The sequence below is a fragment of the Clavelina lepadiformis genome, chromosome 1, assembly GCF_947623445.1.
Source record: "Clavelina lepadiformis chromosome 1, kaClaLepa1.1, whole genome shotgun sequence".
In the NCBI taxonomy this organism is placed as follows: Eukaryota; Metazoa; Chordata; class Ascidiacea; order Aplousobranchia; family Clavelinidae; genus Clavelina; species Clavelina lepadiformis.
Genome location: NC_135240.1, coordinates 6494425 through 6513385, shown reverse-complemented (window position 1 = coordinate 6513385; position 18961 = coordinate 6494425). Strand labels below are relative to the sequence as shown.

Here is an 18961-nt window from a genome sequence, read left to right as displayed (position 1 = left end):
GTTAGATATGATGCATTGATACACAGCGGTGTAAAGACTCCTGTCGCGCTTTCAGCAGATGTTCGTATCTGCTTGCAATCATTCTCATTCTGCCTTTGGCATAACAATCGGTTTACAATTTTCCTCTACGCCTAAGTGAAGATTGTATAGAGCTCGCTTGTTCAAAGTAAGGGGACGTAGTATTTCTGATCGAGTTTTAACCAAGTGTAATTGTGAGTTTCTTGGTGAAGCAATCGATTCCGTCAATATCTAGTTCTTGAAGTTATTCAACTTGTTAGTGGTTTAAGAGTCAAGACGTTACGCTTCGCGTGTTTACCAGCAGCTGAAGCGTTGTTGACCTGTACTCAAACTAGTCTATTTTTTATCAAGAAGTTTGACTTTGCTGGCTACTGAAAGCCTTCGGGAAACAATTCTGTTTGACTTCTCTTGATCAAACATTGCGGCATAAATCAAGCTTAGATACACTGATAAGCAAATACAGAGTTGAAAACTTAAAGAAGTTGTTCAGGTCTTTACGTTTTAACTCAAAGAAACTTACCCAGCCGTGACCAAGTAAAAGAAAACTACGTCACTTCAAAAGAGTTTTCACCTGAAGGCGGTAACCAATTTCAAAAGCAGCAGAAACTATGTTCAGACTACGTCATACAGCAGTTTTACCGACACCTCCATTATACTCGGCACACGCACGGCCGCCATGATTTGAAATGAGTGGTTAGACAGAAGTTACATCTCACAACGTTCGAATTACGAGCTGTAACGTCAACGGGTACCGTAAGCCTTTATTCAGTCTATTGTATGCAGCATAAAGACAAAGTACAGGTTTAGATTACGATGCTTTTGTGTAGGTTGCGATGAACAAAATAGTTTCGCGCGTAATAAATGTTCGCATACGAATGTTGATAACCGATGTATTTAGTATTTACTGATGTTGTCACCGACATCGCACGATTATTATTGACGCATATGTTTGCGTTGCAAAGGTAGTGTAGGATATACGAATTACTCAACTGCCTTCGTTCGCGTAAGGTCATGTATTTTAATATTTTCTGGTTATGGCTTGATGGCAAAGGCTAGCCGGTTCTTCCAGCATGTAGCCCTATAAAAGCAAGCAATATATAATAAGGCTGTTCATTTTCTGCTAGATCTGACTGGAAACATAAATTTAGCGAGTCACAGATTGTTAAGATTCGAGATAAGGTGATGTAAGCTGTCCACTTCCTACTTGATAATGTCGAAGAGTTCTGAAACGCGGCCAAAAGAACCACTCGGTGATGGTGTGGAAAGCGACCCGATTTACGACGAAGTTGCGGTCGATTCGCCAACATACGATGACGTTGAAACAATCGAAAACTCACAAGTGAATGTCGAAATAGCGAGAAAATCGAACGGGGATCACGCTGTTGTGCCCACCGCCCCTCCCAAGAGCGGGGTCGTTCCTACGGTTTCACAGAAAGTGAATAACCATTATAACTACCCGGACACTTCTGATGTATACGCCACGATCGACCCCGTAGCGCGCTCAGGATTGTCAAAGGGCGCGCTGGACACCATGCCACCTACCATGGATTACAGAGCGTACATTCCAACAGGAAACAACCACCAGGTGCCCCGAAAACAATACAAGACTCATCAGAAACTTATAATGAGCTTTGAGGGATTACTTTTGATCGGCGAAATCCTTTCATCTTTTTTATGCTGGGTTCTTGTGACTGTTTGGTCGTACGCCGGACCGATTTACAGAATGCCAGCCCAGTTGGGTTTCGCTATGTTTGTCTTTGTGACGTCATTTGTGTTCACCATGTAAGTGTTTTTAGTTTGTTGGACTGATCTTTGTCTACGTATATCACCCAAATATTGCCATATATCCAGTAGATAAAGTTAAAATAAAAGTAAAGCAAGAATGCTTTGATATACGTACAAGGTTGAAAAAATACATTACCTATAACTTTCACCGAACTGAAAAATCTGTGATGTAATGCTGACTTTGGTGCATAAGCATTCTACAATCTCAAGCAAATACTTACTAATAAACTAAAATTGACACATCTGTCAAACTGTTTCTTTAAATTTACATTTTAGAACACTTTCTGCAATCTTGCTTACGGGAGCCGACGATAAGCTAAACCAACTCAGCTGCCTCAGAAATGCTGTATTCGGAATGTCATACAACGCTGCTTGGGTGGCCCTATATCTCACTGCAGGCGGACTTACCGCGTCGTTTGCTGTCAATGACATGACACAGTTAGTAATATAGACTAGTTTTGACGTTTACTTCCCATACGAATGTGAGGATTCCCTTGAAATTGCACCCACTGAAATTTAGGCTACATATGCGTAGTCCTACTGACTTACTAAACTAAAATTTGATGAGAAATCGTAATCGGCTTTATAGGATAGTATTTACAACAAATCCAGTTAAAAGCATCACCACAAAGCAAGTTATGCTCTCTACACTACCATGTAGGTGTAACAACGCACGGGTGCAATACTGTGGTTACTAAACGTTAGGCAAGCGGTTCGAGATACTTTATTAATGTTTGCTAGCAATGTTGTTTGTAATAGCTCGCGCTTACGATTGTTACGGCTTGTTTCTAGAGTTTTAGGCGCTGCAACTGCGTTTGCTTTCATCTCGCTGATTCTTCACGCTTCCCACGCTCTCGTTCACTTCCGGAGGAAGTTTGGGAAATGCCCATGGGGCTACGTTGACTGCTGCCACGTCGAATGCCACATTGATGTGACTAGGAATACGCGCTGAGTGCGATTCTAGAGCATGATGTTCATATTACGTTTCCTGTATCACAGTATTCTATTTATGCTTTTCAGTTCTTCTTTAACCCAGTCTTAATAAACTTTACTTTGTTTGAAAATCGTCGTTTTCTAGATTCTTCCGCAGAAACATAAGACAATGAATTCAGCATATTCTGTAAGTAGCCAGTCTTAACAATAAGGAGCTGCGATTCAGAAGTCCAAGGAATAGATCCTACAGTTGACCCTAGAGTCAAGAAATTTTACCTCCGAATGGCCTCAGTGGTTCCCTAATCTTTTCCACTTGCGGATCCCTATAGCTGCAATAATTTCTTTCTAGAGGATCTTAAACTTCAAAATTCTTACTTACAAACTATTTGTGAGAGATGAAAATATTACTCGCGCCCTCTTCGTTGACCGAACGTTAGGAACTGCTGGTTGAAAGTTATAGTTGGCCTATATACTGAATCGTAGTTCATTTCTGGGTTCGAACATGGGAGTTCGTCCAAGTATTTCATTATAAATATGCAACCCACCAGTGAGGTAGCAGAAGAAGGACTTTATGGGTTCAATCAAAAGTTTGACGTTTTAGTTTCGTAAACTGCTGTAGGCCTATGGCTTAATTGTCAGCTTTCCATGAGTCTAAAATGGTTGGTGAGTGCTCAAAGAACAACATTTCAGCTTTCCAAATGTCTTAACCTTTCCAAAGCAAACCTTAGCTTGATTTGGAAGTAAATTGTTCTGTTGACTGACCGCGAGGAAGATCTGAGAAAACCGCAGGAAAATGTTTTAGCTATAGCTTTGCGTTTGTGAAGAATTATTTCATGTATATGGACATTTTTTGATGACATGATGGACAATATCTTTCAGCATAATGTTGGAGTGAATGAAGGAGCGCCTTCTGCTTCGCCGGTATCGCCATGGTCCGACATGGACTCGCCTTGCATTTCGCCAGACTTTGTGGTAAGCCTTCATCTAGCTTCCGGATTTAACCTATTTTTAATGGAGTTTTTCGATTTCAGTTTGTTTCGTTGCACTTCATTTCGAAGCCTCATTTACGGGAGGAGTGGTGTGGCAGCATTGGCCACGTTTTGGACATTTTCCTTTAGAGTTTTCGATTTCCTTCTTAGTTCACATTCTTGCGTTGATTACTTTTCTTTTGTATTCCGTCCGTTAGTTGACTACCGCGTACCTCACTTTACTTTACGTTGGTCAGTTCGTATAAATAAAGTTTTATCATTTGTTGGCCGTTCTGCTGATCTTGTGCAATGCAGAGATGTACTCGCAACCTTCAACCACAAGTGAAGTCAGTTATAGGTTCCGTTATTTCAAACAACGTCATTTCGCTAAAACGCAGACGACCACAAGCCTATGAAAATAACGAGAGTTATTTGCGTGTCGAGACTATTAAAAATCCATAAAGTTATCAGAAATTTTAAGTTTGTACCGTATCGTAAGGTTTCTTGCCTTCCATTGCGCTTCCACTGCAATGTGGAGAACGTGGTTCTGCACGATGCTAACCTTTACAAAAAATGTATGAAAATCCAGCTATATAGCGTTAAAGTTATTTAGCTTGTGTGCGAACTAGTTTAATCGCATTTTGCAAAGATCAATGAAGTTAGGTAGATCAGTTCTATCTGGAATTTCGAGTCACGCAAAGATGAGTAACGAACGTCCGCTGCACTGTGGTTTGAAAATCATATTAGCGTAACCGTTTGCGCCATTTTAGAAGACAAGCATTCCGTGACCGTTTTCTCATGACGATTAATGCAAGAGCCAGCGTAAGTTTGCACAAGTGGTTATTTTTTACTTCGGTAACCAAAAATTTACCGTATAGTTGCTTTAAACTACAATAACTGCTGTATCTGGTGCCGAAGTTGGCATCATCGAAGTTTCCACGTGTCTGGCATCCTTTGTATGTACCTTGTACACTGTACAGCATTGAAATGAAAAACGCCGGACAACCGCACATAATTTGGAAGGACTCCGGTCTCGTGCCAACGCGACCCGGTTGACGCTGTCACCCCAGCCAGTATATCATCGGCAATGACAGTCATAGTTTTCTACTCACGTGCCAGGAAGATTTTGAGAGCTCTGTTTCACTTAGAATTGTTGCATTTCTGGCGCAGCCAGTTCGCTTTCTTATTGAAAGTCTTAGTTTCACTCACTGTTGCGGAAATGTTTTGTTGAGTTTGTTACGCTGTGCTGTATGCTGAAAGGGAAAAACCTAATAAAAATGGGTTTTTAAAACATTCTTTACGTTGACCTTAAAATCATCGAAAACCATCCAACCGTAATCAGGAGGCAACAGAGAAATATGCAGAACAGAAAAAAGTCTTGTATAGAACAGAACAGAAATAATCTCGCAGTATTACGCTGGTATACGAGAGTTTAATTGTAATGGCTGGGATGATTGTTACGGCAATAGGGCAAGCTTATACAGATTAATTACAGTAGTGGCGGTATTGAGACTTCTTTTGTAACGTGGAATAATACTGCAAGCACCATGAGGTGTTATGTACACGCATATAATGACAAATGACTTGTTTATAAGGCTGCTTGTTAAAACCCTGCTTCCAGTTCAAACCCTGACGCGGTATAGCTTGTCAGAGGGATTCAAGAACATAGTTTTGTAATGGTGCGAGCTCTCACTGCCAGTGGCAAGGTTTTGCATTTTAAAGTCTTTATTCCAAATTTTAATCAACCTCAACCCGATATTGTCAGCTTCTGTAAAGAGTTCTTTATGCGTTAATTAAAGCCATCCTTCACAAAACAGTTAATCCGTAGTTGGAACAGCAATATTGTAAGCCTAGTTGATAAGTCGTTGGAGAAAAAAGTTAAAAAGCATTTCAAATCAATAAGCTATTGTGTGCATAGGTTACTATCAATATAAAAACGCTAAACATAATAAAAGTATAAATAAAATAAATAACTACGAGAACCAACTTAATTACCGGTTCGGAGAATAACTAACCATGTTTCGCTGCTGGCTTTGCCATAGCTGATTTCACGAGTTATCAGTTTTCACCGATTTATTTTCTATTTATGGAAACGTTTGTGCAATTGGCCTTGTTGAGACGTTTGGTTGTACATGAGCAACGAGAGATATTATAACGTTGTTCAATTTTTGTTAGACCTGGCTAGAAACTTCATGATTGGTAATTGAGAAAACATTAAAATTCGAGATAGGTGACGTAAGCTGTCCATACTTTCAACTTGATGATGTCACAGAGTGCTGAAACTCGTCCTAAAGTGCCACTCGGTGCGGGTGTGGAAAGCGGTAAAGGTTTAAAAATTTGTAATCAACTAGAAGCAACCTCACCGTCAGCAGTTATCCAGGTCAGCCAAGTTATGACCAGGTCCACGTCGGCTAACTCCCAAAATAAACCGAAAGTGGACACTGAAGGATTACTTTTTCTCGGTGAAATTGTTTCGTCTCTTCTGTGCTGGATGTTGGTCACCATGTGGTTGTACGCCGACCCGATGAATAATACGATTTCGGTGCAATTGGGATTTGCCATGTTTATATTTGTGGCATCCTTTGTTTTATCAATGTGAGTTGTGACGTGTTGCATCGGGAAAATGTATGCATAACTTATACCTATAGCCGAATGAGTTTGCTGACTTGTAGGCCTATTGCTTGGTTAGCTAAGTAAAACGGAAAACCAAATTTGGGCATTTTTATCCGATTCGGCCAAATATTTAATGCACCTCTAATATTAACCAGAAATTTTACCAAAATGTAATATGCTGTAAGTCAAATACTTCTTAGTTTAAAAGATAAAGAGGATGTTTGTTAGGCGAGCAAATAATATGTTTGCTTACACTGGAAGTGACAAACAATAAAATCCCGGTATAAGAATTATATTTGAGTAATATTAACTTTCTTATTGATCTCAGAATAATCTTTGTAGTCTTGCATACGGGCGCCGACTACAAATTCACACGGTTGAGCTGCTTCAGAAACGCGGTATTCGGAATGTCATACAACGCTGCTTGGGCGGCCCTATATCTCACTGCAGGCGGACTTACCGCGTCGTTTGCTGTCAATGACAAGACACAGTTAGTGATGAAAGTTTTGGAAACTTTAAAGAAATTTAACGTTCTTCAATACTCCGTCCAGCAGCTTGCTTTATGCGTAAACGCATTTCTCAGATTTGTGACATATTTACTTACTATTTATTTTGTTTAACGTTTTCTATTTGTTTTTAGAGTGTTACGTGCTGCAACTGCATTCGCTTTCATCTTGGCTATTCTACATGCTTTCCACGCCCTCGTTCACTTTCGGAGAAAGTTTGGCAAATTCCCATGCAGCTACGTTGGCTGCTGTCATATCGAATGTAACATTAACGTCAACCGGAATGACGACTAACAGCAAACGGCAGCCGCCTGTTATAACTATGCATATGATATTGCACCATGCCAAGTGCGGATTAAACGTATCTTTTATCAGCATTAATAAAGTGGAGTTGATTTAGCAATGGCCGTGTTTACAAAATGGCCATGAGAAGAAACAAGGCGCTACACCGAGTATTAGACTTTAGTAAAACACTAGCACTACGCCGGTAGGTTATCTGTTGGTACCAATACTTAACTGCACGATTTTAACTTAATCTCTATCATCTTTACGTAATGCAACTGTTAAGTAAAATTTCTATCTTGTTTTATGCATTTTTGAAGTTGTAATCGGGTTATGAAACTCCACTGTCAATTATTATTGGTTATTGTGCTAACTTGCTGTATTTCAACTTTTGCTTGTACTGTAGAACTACTTTGTTACAGTCATAATGCAACTATAAAAAAACATGACCTGGCGACTTGTTCCGTTGCTCTGGCTTTTGATGATGTCATTGTAGACTTTACAAGTTTTTGCGGCTCCAAAAGTCGGTGAACAGGAAATAAATTGCCTGAATTTTATTGAAATAACACTGTATACGGTCACATGTTCATTTGTCAGCAAATCCCCTATCCCCTGTTCACTGCAAAGTGGAGAAAAGCATAGATGTAGCGAGTCCCAAGTTGTTCTACTTTGTTATTGTTTAACGTTATTGCTTAAATTCTAAACTGCCAAATAAAATCAACCTAAAATAAGGTGAGTATTTAGTTGGTTCTTAAGGTAGCTTTTTGAGCCTTATAGTTACCAAAATTAAGATTTTCTGCCAATATCTGATTTGGACATCGACCTAGCCTACATGACTGATAACTACTAAAACATTTCATTGAGCTACACTTTGCCTTCGGCTGGGCTGCATGCGGCCTTCGGTTTGGACATGACTCTTCTAGAGTTTACCATTGTGATTGAACAAGTTATTTGACTAATGATGACGAAATGAGTCATGCAAAACGGTAAATATCTAATTCCGTCAATGCAGCTAACGAGTGAGAATATATTTAAATATTGGTTGTGTGGGCCAGGATGTCGTAATTTGTATCTACGCCTTAAATACTCTTGATATAAACAAACTGCAAGGTGTTCAGTTTTCAGCAGCAACCAATAGCAGTCAAGTTATGCTCGAAGAATCACAATTAGCTGTTGATGACGTCACCAAGAGCAGCTTGGTAATACGTCACCAACAACAGCCAATCAATTATATATAGCAGCAACCAATAGCACAGTACTACTCAAAAAATTACGCTATGCTGTTCATTATGTCATGAACAGCAGCCTAGCGTTACACATTGCCAATAGAAGCCTGTCAATTAGATTATTCGTCTTTATTATTTGGTTTTCATCATAAGTCTTTGGGCTTTGCTGCGTTTTCCCGCTCATTGTTTGCTGGTGGAATTATTAATTTTTATTTTATCACGCTGTAATGGTCATTATTTTATTTTTCGTCCCGGATTGGACAATGACCAAAAAATAACAATACAATAATTGCTATCTTGCATGTTTTAAGACTTCGTGCTTTGTCACTTTTTCCTTCTCGTCAATTGTTTGTAAACATGTGTGTTAATGTGCTATAACTACAGCGGTAAACGTCCTAACTTTCGCTCCCCACATGTAATGGCGAAATATAAAAAATACAATACAATGTCCTGCCTCTATACGTGACGTCACCTATATACATGTGCTTCTAAAAACAGCGGGTTTCAATAGGTTACATCACGAGAAAAACCTCAGTTAAAAATTGCTCAACCTGCACTCAGATAAAACCGCTATTGCAACGAATAGGGTAGTAGTAGCGGTGGTTTCCCGGCTTGAAAACTACAATATCAAAAAATTGTCGCCTTGTAATATGGGAAATATTTTTTTTTAAAACATAGTTTTTTATTGCAAGAGATTTTACGATTGAAAACCTTCCAATCAACTCCAGCTCACTGAATGCTTGCTTAACAGCGATATTTGAGCTTATCAAATATCTCGATCTTTCGTCGAACGTAATGCAAACACTTGGAGAATGAAGGTGGCACGCTTGAATGATTTTGGTTTGCTCAGTGTGTCGTTTCAAGTGCTTCCATATCGGCATCTCACTTTGCGTTGCGAACTTAGCACATTTGGTGGTCTGTGTTGATTGGATTTGCTGTCAGCTTGTCTATTTTTGAATTCTATCTAAGTTTTGGAAAAATGGAAACGGCTGGAAAGGTATGTAGTATGCTATATATTGTTTAAATATTCCCACCAAGGTCAGCGCTATAAAAGTTTAAAAGGTAGAGTAAATGACTTCTGTCAGTTTATAAATTCTGAGTTTGCTTCTCACTGCCGTCTTTATCCGAGCTGAAAACTTTGCTCCTTTTTATCCAAAAGTTTATGTAACTTTGCGTTTTGAGCGTTTAAAGCATTTAAAATTCAAGTAGGCAATGAAACGAATGATTTTTGTGACTGTTTAAGAAACTTTTTGCTATTCCATAGTACTGTAGTAAAAACTGTAGTAACTATACACGCACGAAATTCATCAACATGTATGGTGAACTATTTTACCTTTACAACGATGTATTATAAATAAAAAAGGAAAAGTTAGTTGTCTGAACGCCAATTTGTAATAAATAAAAAAGGAATTGATGATTTTGTGCATGACTGCGCCAACCCGTTTTGGTTTTGGCCAAGCCCAACCTCTTTGCACAACCCCTTCATCTTTTTTGAAAAATGAAGAAAAATGTACGTCACATTCACAAGTTTAATACAGGAATGGCTGAGGAGTTGTAGTACTGTCTTTAGCCTTGTATTTTTATACTCGTATCGTTTTGTGATTCTGGAAACGTCACTTATCTGATATTGCTCTGTGGACAAGACGTCTCGGATTAACGGCATTCCACTGTACTAGGCAGATGTGCTGTCAAGCCAGTTAGCCTTTATATTTATTGGTATTTCTACTTGCTTTCTGTTCTAGGTTATCACTTGCTCTGCTGCTGTTGCTTGGGAACCAAAGAAACCTCTGGTCTTGGAGCAAGTCGAGGTTGCCCCACCCAAAGCGCATGAGGTTTGTCGGTATAAATCATGACTATTAGAATAAAATTATACAGAATATTGCTGCTTAGAATAATGAGTTTTTAGGTAAAATTAAAAGAGATAGCTTAGTGGATATATACTCCAAATGTGTGCTGTTATGTCTGTTTTTGTGATATTTCGAGATGTTGAAATTGCAAATGTGTTTTTCATGTGAATTGTCTTGTGATGCATGCATATAGAATGATAGGTGATTTGTAAAGTGGTATAAGAACTTAGTAGATATATCGCAAGTAAGTAAGTAATTACCAATCATGCTTCATGAAGAATATATATGTAACATCTTTAGCCGGGTAGATGTTAAGTTGTTCATAGGGTAATACAAATATTTACAACATTAACTAAATAGAATGTCAAAAATGCCTGTTGCTTTTAATAATAGGTTAGGATCAAAGTCGTAGCTACTGGAGTTTGCCACACTGATGCTTTCACTTTAAGCGGTGAAGACCCAGAAGCTGCTTATCCAGTTATTCTGGGTCATGAAGGCGGCGGAATTGTAGAAAGTGTTGGAGAGGGAGTCACTGGGTTTAGGCCGGGTAGATTCTATTGTGCAAAATTAAAATTGAATGAGATCATGATGTGTTTATTATTGCTTATCACCAAACAATATAAAATGTCTATAATAACCCAGACATATAATAACTCCTCTGCTACTGATGTTCCCATTTTTAGGAGACCATGTTGTCCCATTGTACATTCCTCAATGTCGGGAGTGCAAATTTTGCAGAAATAAAAAGACAAACTTGTGTCAGAAAATAAGAGGAACACAGGTAAAGTGTATCGTAGCATGCAAGCAGTAAACGTTTGGAAGCATGAAAATGGTTGTAAAATATTCTTAATTACCGGTATTTAATATTAATTAAAAAGGATTGTCTGTAATTTAGATGATACGATATTTCTTATTCATTTGCTATTTCAGGGCAAAGGACTCATGCCTGATGGTACAAGCAGATTCACATGCAAGGGCAAGAAAATTTTCCATTACATGGGCACATCCACTTTCAGCCAGTACACTGTAGTGGCAGACATTTCTTTGTGCAAGGTGGGCAATCAAGAATCATAAACGGCCCTTGTTGAAATGAAATACAACTCACAAATTTTGTATATTATTTCTTGTGCTGATGAAATTGTCAAACGGCAAACAAACAACAGCGCATAATAGTTAGTTGGTTGCAAATGTATTGGTGAACTTTTTTCTGTGGTTTTGTAGGTTGACGAGAGTGCGCCTTTGGACAAAGTTTGTCTTCTTGGTTGTGGAATACCAACCGGATATGGAGCTGCACTCAATACAGCTAAGGTCAGTCTTTTTTGTGCATAACAATGTGCTTTACTTATTTGACCCGGCACATATATTTTGCTTAAACCTGCATTGCTTGCTGTCTTAATCGAAGGTTCAACCAGTAGCATTGTGTACGATAGTTTAACTTTCACGTCTACTATATTTTATATTATTCTAACATCAGGGTATTGACTGTTATCAACAAATATCATGGATATTTCTCAAAGCTCAAATTTCTTAAAACTTTAAAAATCATGCCCACTATAATGTAACCTGCATGTGGCACAGGTAGAGGAAGGCTCAAATTGTGCTATTTGGGGCCTCGGAGCAGTTGGACTCGCCACCATCATGGGTTGCAAAGCAGCTGGGGCGTCTCGAATCATAGCAGTTGACATAAATCCGACTAAGTTTGAAATCGGTGAGTAGGGAGTTTATTGCCACGTAGTTTTATACATCATTGCTGCTCTTGCCAATTCAAAGCATATATTGTAATGGAATAAAATTTGTATTGTAATTTGTAACACCTATTTTGTACTACTGCGATTTTTTAGCAAAACAATTTGGCGCAACTGAATGCGTTAATCCAAAGGATTTAGATGTTCCTGTAGAAGAAGCTATTGTCTCAATGACTGACGGTGGCTGTGATTATACTTTTGAATGTATCGGAAATGTCAACACCATGGTCAGTTTGTTTAATTTAGGTATTTGTTTGTGTCACAAATTTAATTTGATCGCTCAAGTTCAGGTTTCAAAGTGTTGTGGTGCTAAAATGTATAAAGTAATATGAGCTTCACATTGCGACTATTTCTTGATTGTTTTGTTATTATCATGTCATTATGGTTAACAGAGGTCAGCATTACATGCCAGCCACAAAGGTTGGGGAGTATCGGTTATAATAGGAGTAGCTGGCAGAGGAAAGGAAATATCGACCCGCCCATTCTGGCTTGTCACCGGGAGATCATGGAAGGGAACAGCATTCGGTGGTAAGTTAGGGAGTAGGGACATACTGTGGTTAACTCCAGCTCAGAAGTCTAAAACTACAGTTGGTATGAGGACCACAATACAGAATAAAAAGTTGAAAAGATTAGACAAAAGGATTTAAGGCTTTAGAAATGTTTCGTACAATTTTGTATTGAATTTTGAAAAATGTCTTTGAGCCCCTGCTCCAGATATAATAATCTTTTTATGCATTTGTAGCAAACAGCTTCCCACGTGGTGGAACTTTCCATTTATTACGTTTCTTTGATTAGGTTATAAGAGCGTTGACAGCGTTCCACAGCTTGTGCAAGATTATTTGAACAAGAAACTGAAGATTGATGAGTTTGTGACACACAACATGCCACTTGCTGGAATAAATCAAGCGTTCGACCTCATGCACGAAGGCAAAAGGTATCGGGTTGCTTAGATCCTTACATGCTAATTGTCAATCTGCTACTTGAATAAGTTATAATTGCAACAAAATTACAACCTATCCTTTCATTGCAGCTTGCGTTCGGTTATCAATTTCTGATTTTTCCTTGGATGGAAATGTATTAGAAACAGAATTTCATTTGCAATTCTCATGGTTACTTAGTCCGCTTGTAATTCCTTCATCACAAGTTCAGTGAAATATTCATGAAATTATGCTCTGTGTTTATAATTCTTAAATCACAGTAATGTGTAATGCTAATCAGTGTAATGCTTAGTATATAATGTTGCTTTAAGTGCTAATGTCTAATAAAAGCTTTAGCAATCAACGTGTTTTTTGTATTTCAAAAATATTATACAAAATTTCTTTATAAATATTGAACAACAATAACTTTGGCACTGGATTTTTATGTGCGAACTTTTGCGATTTTGGCTGTTATGGTAAGGACAAGCAAGTTCCAAAACTTCATGTAAAGTGAAAAAGCACAAAGTTGTATGAGACATGTCCCAAACTAACACCATTTACTGAAGCATAATTCTATGAAAAAATAGAGCAATAAAATGATAAGTTAAAAGATTGGAAATATATTAAAACACAAACTGCATAGATAAACTGGTAGTTTTGAACTTTTTAACGATGAGTGCATCTCATGATATAAAAACTAATACATGCAATCAAAGAATTTTACATGGCAGGGGCATAACCACCGGAGAACGACTTACATCACAACGGCAAGCTGAAAGGTAGCTTGTCCGTAGAGTTCCCGACCAATCATGTTGCTCGGACAAAATCATGAAAACTTGACAGTAAACTGATATGGCAAGACCTAATTGTTATTCCTAATCTTTTGCCTTCGACGTTCCATTTTAAGATCATGTTTTTCAATCTCCCGCTGTTCACATCGAACTGCTCTCCTCTTTCTTTTTCCAATAGTTTATTTTACATTGCAACAATTCAATTTCATGTTGGTGCAATTGTTGCTTCAAGAGTTGATTCTCATCATAACGACTTTGTGCTGGTATCTCTTCATTTACTCCAGTCTGCGATCTTGATGAAGAAGCGAGTTCAAGTTCATGTTCATGTCCCATACTAACCATTAACTGAAGCATTAAATATGATACAGCATAATTCTATGAAAAAATAGAGAAATAAAATAATAAGTTAAAAGATTGAAAAGAAATTAAAACACAAAGTGCATACATAAACTGGTAGTTAACGATGAGTGCATCTCATGATATAAAAACTAATACATGCAATTAAAGAATTTTACATGGCAGGGGCATAACCATCTAAGAACGACTTACATCACAACGGCAAGCTGAAAGGTAGCTTGTCCGTAGAGTTCCCGACCAATCATGTTGCTCGGACAAAATCATGAAAACTTGACAGTAAACTGATATGGCAAGACCTAATTGTTATTCCTAATCTTTTGCCTTCGACGTTCCATTTTAAGATCATGTTTTTCAATCTCCCGCTGTTCACATCGAACTGCTCTCTCTTTCTTTTTCCAATGGTTTATTTTACATTGCAACAATTCAATTTCATGTTGGTGCAATTGTTGCTTCAAGAGTGGATCCTCATCACACCGACTTTGTACTGGTATCTCTTCATTTGCTCCAGCCTGCGATCTTGATGAAGAAGCGGGTTCAAGTTGCGGCAAAAGTTGGAAATTATAGTTGGCATCGCTGCATTGAACAACTGCAAACGCAGTTGAACTAAAGTTCTTTAGTAGCCACTGATTAATTAAATGTTTTAGCACTACTTCAACGCGCTAATGAACACCATCCACTTTTCAGTCACAATGTAACAAAAACTGCTTTCCCGGCATCTGCATCAGTGACTGGAAATCTAGTCGCAACCTTCTCAGTAAAAGGCAAAAACTATGCGATCGTGCAAAACTCTTGTTGTTATTGTACTCCAAATTTCAAACATGTCCGAAACGGCCTGTTGAAATGAAAATTCTCCATCCCTCGATAGCTTATGCCCCCTTCTTGACAACTGCGTCAATTCCAAAGATTGTTAGGAAGCTAAAAGCCGTTAACTTAATAATGTAGCTTGCGTAGTCGACCAGAATACAGGCTATGGCACTGAAACAAAGTGCTGTGTTGTTGGCGCTTTAAATTTGTTTTATTTATTGTGATGCGTGTTTTTGCCCTCGAGACCTAACCACATTTTCTGCCTTCGTTGTGGTGTATTAATTATATGATTGACGCTAATACTTTCGACCATTACGACCATGCCAGCTCACTTTCGTCGATCACATTTAAGGCAAAAGAATAAATAAATGAAGGACTCGAGGTCCAAGTGGCAATTACAAAAGACATAAATTAACATATTTGGATTAGAACCGCGCTAGGTAACTGGCCATGCAAGTATTCAGTGTTATACATATGGAAAAGGCATACTACTTCAGCAATGGGCGTCGCATAGAGCCGTAGAAAATAGGATGTCGCCAATTGGCCAAAAACTATTGGTATGCTTATACTGAAGAGCGATAAATGTACAAAGGTTTGGTTGAATGTACTATTCAAATAGTTCAATACAGATTTATACAGATCGATAAAGTCGGCACGCATAAAATATTGCAAACATTGGAACATTTATCATAATGCAGCGTTAATGAAAAAGCTATACAAAAGATTATGCGCATCCTATGGTGCTGCAAGAAAAAGTAAAATATATCTAAAACACTTTAGGGAAACTATGCACCATTCCTTCAAATACAAACAAACAAAAAAATTACTAAACAAGAAACCTTTTTGAAAGACTTTTCTTTTTTCGAAGGCATTTCCAAGCTTTCGTTCACGTACAACAATGACACACAAGTTTCACCATGTAGAAATCATGAACAACGTTTTAACATATACAAGTATTTACAAAGAATTACACTTACTATAACTTGTTCAACCTTTCCAAACAATATTCAGCTATCCAATACCTATTAGTAGCTAAAGCTGCTAACCTTAAACGTCATGACTAGCTTATGTTTAAAAGAATTAGATTCAACAGTTAAGAAAGTTTTGTCTTAAAACCACCAAAAAGGCGACCACATTGCAGCCCCTAGCATTGCACCAGCAGCCAAGCCAAACACCAGACTACCATCCCTGTAGTAGTAAGGATCATCCTCGCGCACAACATGGACAACTTGGGTATGTGGGTGAACTGTAAATATAAGCACAAAATCTGCATGTTAAATTGTGTTGAGTGGTTTATAAAGTATTTGGTAGTTTCGAATGCATGTCTTTTTACCAAGCTGCTTGTAGTACTAGTCAATACAAGCCTGCTGAGCTACTAATACACACTGAATTGATGTGCAACTCTGTTGCAGTACAATAATAACCCACCATAATATGGTTGACCTTGACCATTGTAAGAGATTTGAACCGGTCCATGGTTGGGGTAATAATACACCGGTACATTCTGCTGAACTCGGTAACGACTTCCCAAGTAGGGTGCAGGGTAGCGGCATACTGTTGTGGTCCTGGTAGTCGTTGACACAGGCATGGGCTGCCCTGGGGTCGGATGCTGTCTCATAAATGGTTCTACCATCATCTTCCAAGCCCTGAACAGTGTAAACAGTGAAGGGTTGCCGTACAATTGGTTGAAGGATAAGTCAAATGAAGAATTACTTCTTTCCGTTTCAGTGACTTACAAAGCTTCATCAGAGTTGTATGCGCAAACGGTCACATGATCATTTTCCCTTGACACAAACTTTAAAAGACAACCGTATGTTCGATCTTCAGGAGGATTCACTTTAAAAGAGTTTGAACTGATTTTAACAACTGTACAGATACAGGCCTACACATTTTTTCATCAGCAAATCAGGTAGCAAAATTAGCAGTTAAACACATCAAAATATGTTTGATATCATTAATTTCATCAGCAAAAATTGTATATTGAAAATGAACTTCACTACTGGAACACACTATACTGTACAATGTAAATTAAACTTTTCATACTGAATGAATATAAAAAATGAAATACCGATATCGGTGAATACGCAGTTTGAATCAAAATGAATGAAAAACATTATATAGGTTAAATATAGCCGTAAAACATCATAAAAAAATACTTAAAACACAACAACACACCATTCCTAAAAATACACACATTACTTAACATCATCAAGTCTTACTAAAAACATGATTACAATAAGAAGTGGTTGCGTCTTTTTCTAACAGATTGCACAGTTCAAGATAGGTAGTTACGCAAACAGAAAGGACATGCAAATTAGTGATGTGCTAAATTAAAATAAAGTGACCATAACGATGGTAGAGTGAATATTTTTAAATTTTGCAGATCATATGAAGCTAAGAATACTAGTAGTTGGTGGATTTCTGTCATAGATGACAAGTTATGAGCATCAGAGCATGGTTGCCTTGCTTCTTAGTTACTCTGATTATGAATGATTACCCTATTTAATAGATTCAGAGACACAAAAATATCAGAAAAATGACTTTTTGTATTCTCAGAAAACTGAATATTTTTTCTTTAGGCACAACTTTAAATCAAATGGTTGATATTTGTAAAATCATGACTAGGTTAAGGTGGAGTTATATAAATGAGGTGACAGATTAGTTTGGATTGAAGTTAGCGAACTATGGCATATTATACCTTATAAAGATACATATAGTCATGAATAAACGTTTTGGACACACAGTTGTTGCTGACAAATTATTAAGCTGCTGCAAAAGATTGCACTCACCAGAAAAATACATAGATCTGATCAAATTTTGTAATATCAGGAATAAATGGCAAAGCCTAATATGCATTAGTTTGAAGAATACTTTGTCTTATCTTAACTTAATTTACCTGTTGAATTATCTGACTCAATTGCTGCGTGCAGTTAGAATAACCTTTTGTCGGCCGAAAGGTTTTAATATTACAACAGAAATAGCACACAAGAAAATGCTTTATTATAGGTACTGTACACTTTCTCAATATTACGAATAACCATGAACATAAGTAATACTACTGCTTATAAGATGTCTAATACATGAGTTGCAATCACCACGACTAACTCAGACAGCTCATCTGTTGATTTCGGTGACTCATGCAGTTAACGCTTTCTATCTCAATGATTCACTCGGCTAACTCTGCTCGCTGGTAGAAGCGCAAGCTTATAAAACGCAGCAATTGTAACAGGTGCAGCGAGGAAAACAATGTGTTGACAATGTGAGATACATATAGCTAAAGCTGACACATTGAGATATAGATAAATAATTAATCAGTGGTTAAGGTTAAAAAGCGGGCATTTTCATAAAGACTTCTTATCAGCACAGATGCTGTAAAACAACCTGGGAACTTACTAAAAGGAGCGTTCACATGAAGTTATTCAGAACAAGTTTCCAAACATCAAACGACAGTTGAAGTGTTTGTCAAAAAACAATTTCATAAACTTCAAACAATAACTAGAAAACGCTTTTGCTAGAAATGATGCAATGGTAAAACAAAATACCACCCAGGCCGCTAGAAGTTAATTGATCATCTCACCTGTGCACTCCAGAGCTGTTTTAATCCCAACACACGAAACTGGAACGGAAAAGTTTCCAACTCTATCATGACGATCGTCATTTTCATAATAGGTTAAATTCCCATCACCATACAAAACAAACCAGTTGCGTTTCCATTTCTTGAGAATGGTACCTGAAATAAGTTGGAAGTAATAGCCTACATATAGGCCAATACATCAAGTACAAGTTTTTAACATCACACTTGAAAAACCATTGCGTTAATTGGCTTAGCCTACAACTGTTTTCTTTTTTTAAGCTAAAAATATATTCTCCATAGAATTGTATAATTATCAGACCTAGCCTAGTCTATGTCATCTCTATTGTCTGGTTCAATAATAATTAATCATATATTACTTACTTTGTCTTAATAACCAGCCAGCCTTTAAAGTAGGTATTGCCATACCCGCAGTTGATGAAATACAGAAACACAATCAAATCTATATGCTTTTTATTCGTCTATAAAAGCTCTGTTTAAAGACGACACGACGATACAGTATAGGTTACAGGGTTTCAAAAAATCTGAATAAAACTAGCTTTAGGCTTTGATCCAACAAACACAATAATGGCTCGAA

At 37.7% G+C, this 18961-nt stretch overlaps 4 protein-coding genes across 4 annotated transcripts; 3 read left to right on the top strand and 1 right to left on the bottom strand.

Annotated features, from left to right (window-relative positions):
• The first annotated feature begins 1097 nt into the window (after positions 1–1097).
• On the top strand, positions 1098–3990 carry LOC143460217 (uncharacterized). Its single transcript, XM_076957649.1, has 3 exons — positions 1098–1800; positions 2080–2241; positions 2596–3990. Exons 1-3 carry the CDS (start codon positions 1229–1231, stop codon positions 2753–2755), a joined length of 894 nt encoding a protein of 297 aa, XP_076813764.1. The 5' UTR covers positions 1098–1228; the 3' UTR covers positions 2756–3990.
• Positions 3991–5699: 1709 nt separating this feature from the next.
• LOC143460227 (uncharacterized) lies at positions 5700–7709 on the top strand. The gene is made up of 3 exons (XM_076957658.1): positions 5700–6299; positions 6646–6807; positions 6958–7709. The coding sequence occupies exons 1-3, from the start codon at positions 5965–5967 to the stop codon at positions 7115–7117; spliced, it is 657 nt and encodes a 218-aa protein (XP_076813773.1). The 5' UTR covers positions 5700–5964; the 3' UTR covers positions 7118–7709.
• A 1479-nt stretch (positions 7710–9188) lies between these two features.
• Positions 9189–13204, top strand: LOC143460207 (alcohol dehydrogenase class-3-like). Its single transcript, XM_076957640.1, has 11 exons — positions 9189–9328; positions 10074–10163; positions 10572–10725; positions 10862–10959; positions 11109–11231; positions 11400–11486; positions 11757–11886; positions 12020–12150; positions 12316–12451; positions 12719–12857; positions 12954–13204. Exons 1-11 carry the CDS (start codon positions 9311–9313, stop codon positions 12976–12978), a joined length of 1131 nt encoding a protein of 376 aa, XP_076813755.1. The 5' UTR covers positions 9189–9310; the 3' UTR covers positions 12979–13204.
• Positions 13193–18915, bottom strand: LOC143460236 (pleckstrin homology domain-containing family B member 2-like). The gene is made up of 6 exons (XM_076957671.1): positions 18748–18915; positions 18370–18522; positions 16529–16628; positions 16221–16438; positions 14181–16038; positions 13193–14006 (listed from the first exon to the last, which is right to left on the bottom strand). The coding sequence occupies exons 1-5, from the start codon at positions 18788–18790 to the stop codon at positions 15902–15904; spliced, it is 651 nt and encodes a 216-aa protein (XP_076813786.1). The 5' UTR covers positions 18791–18915; the 3' UTR covers positions 13193–14006; positions 14181–15901.
• Between the last annotated feature and the right edge of the window lie 46 nt (positions 18916–18961).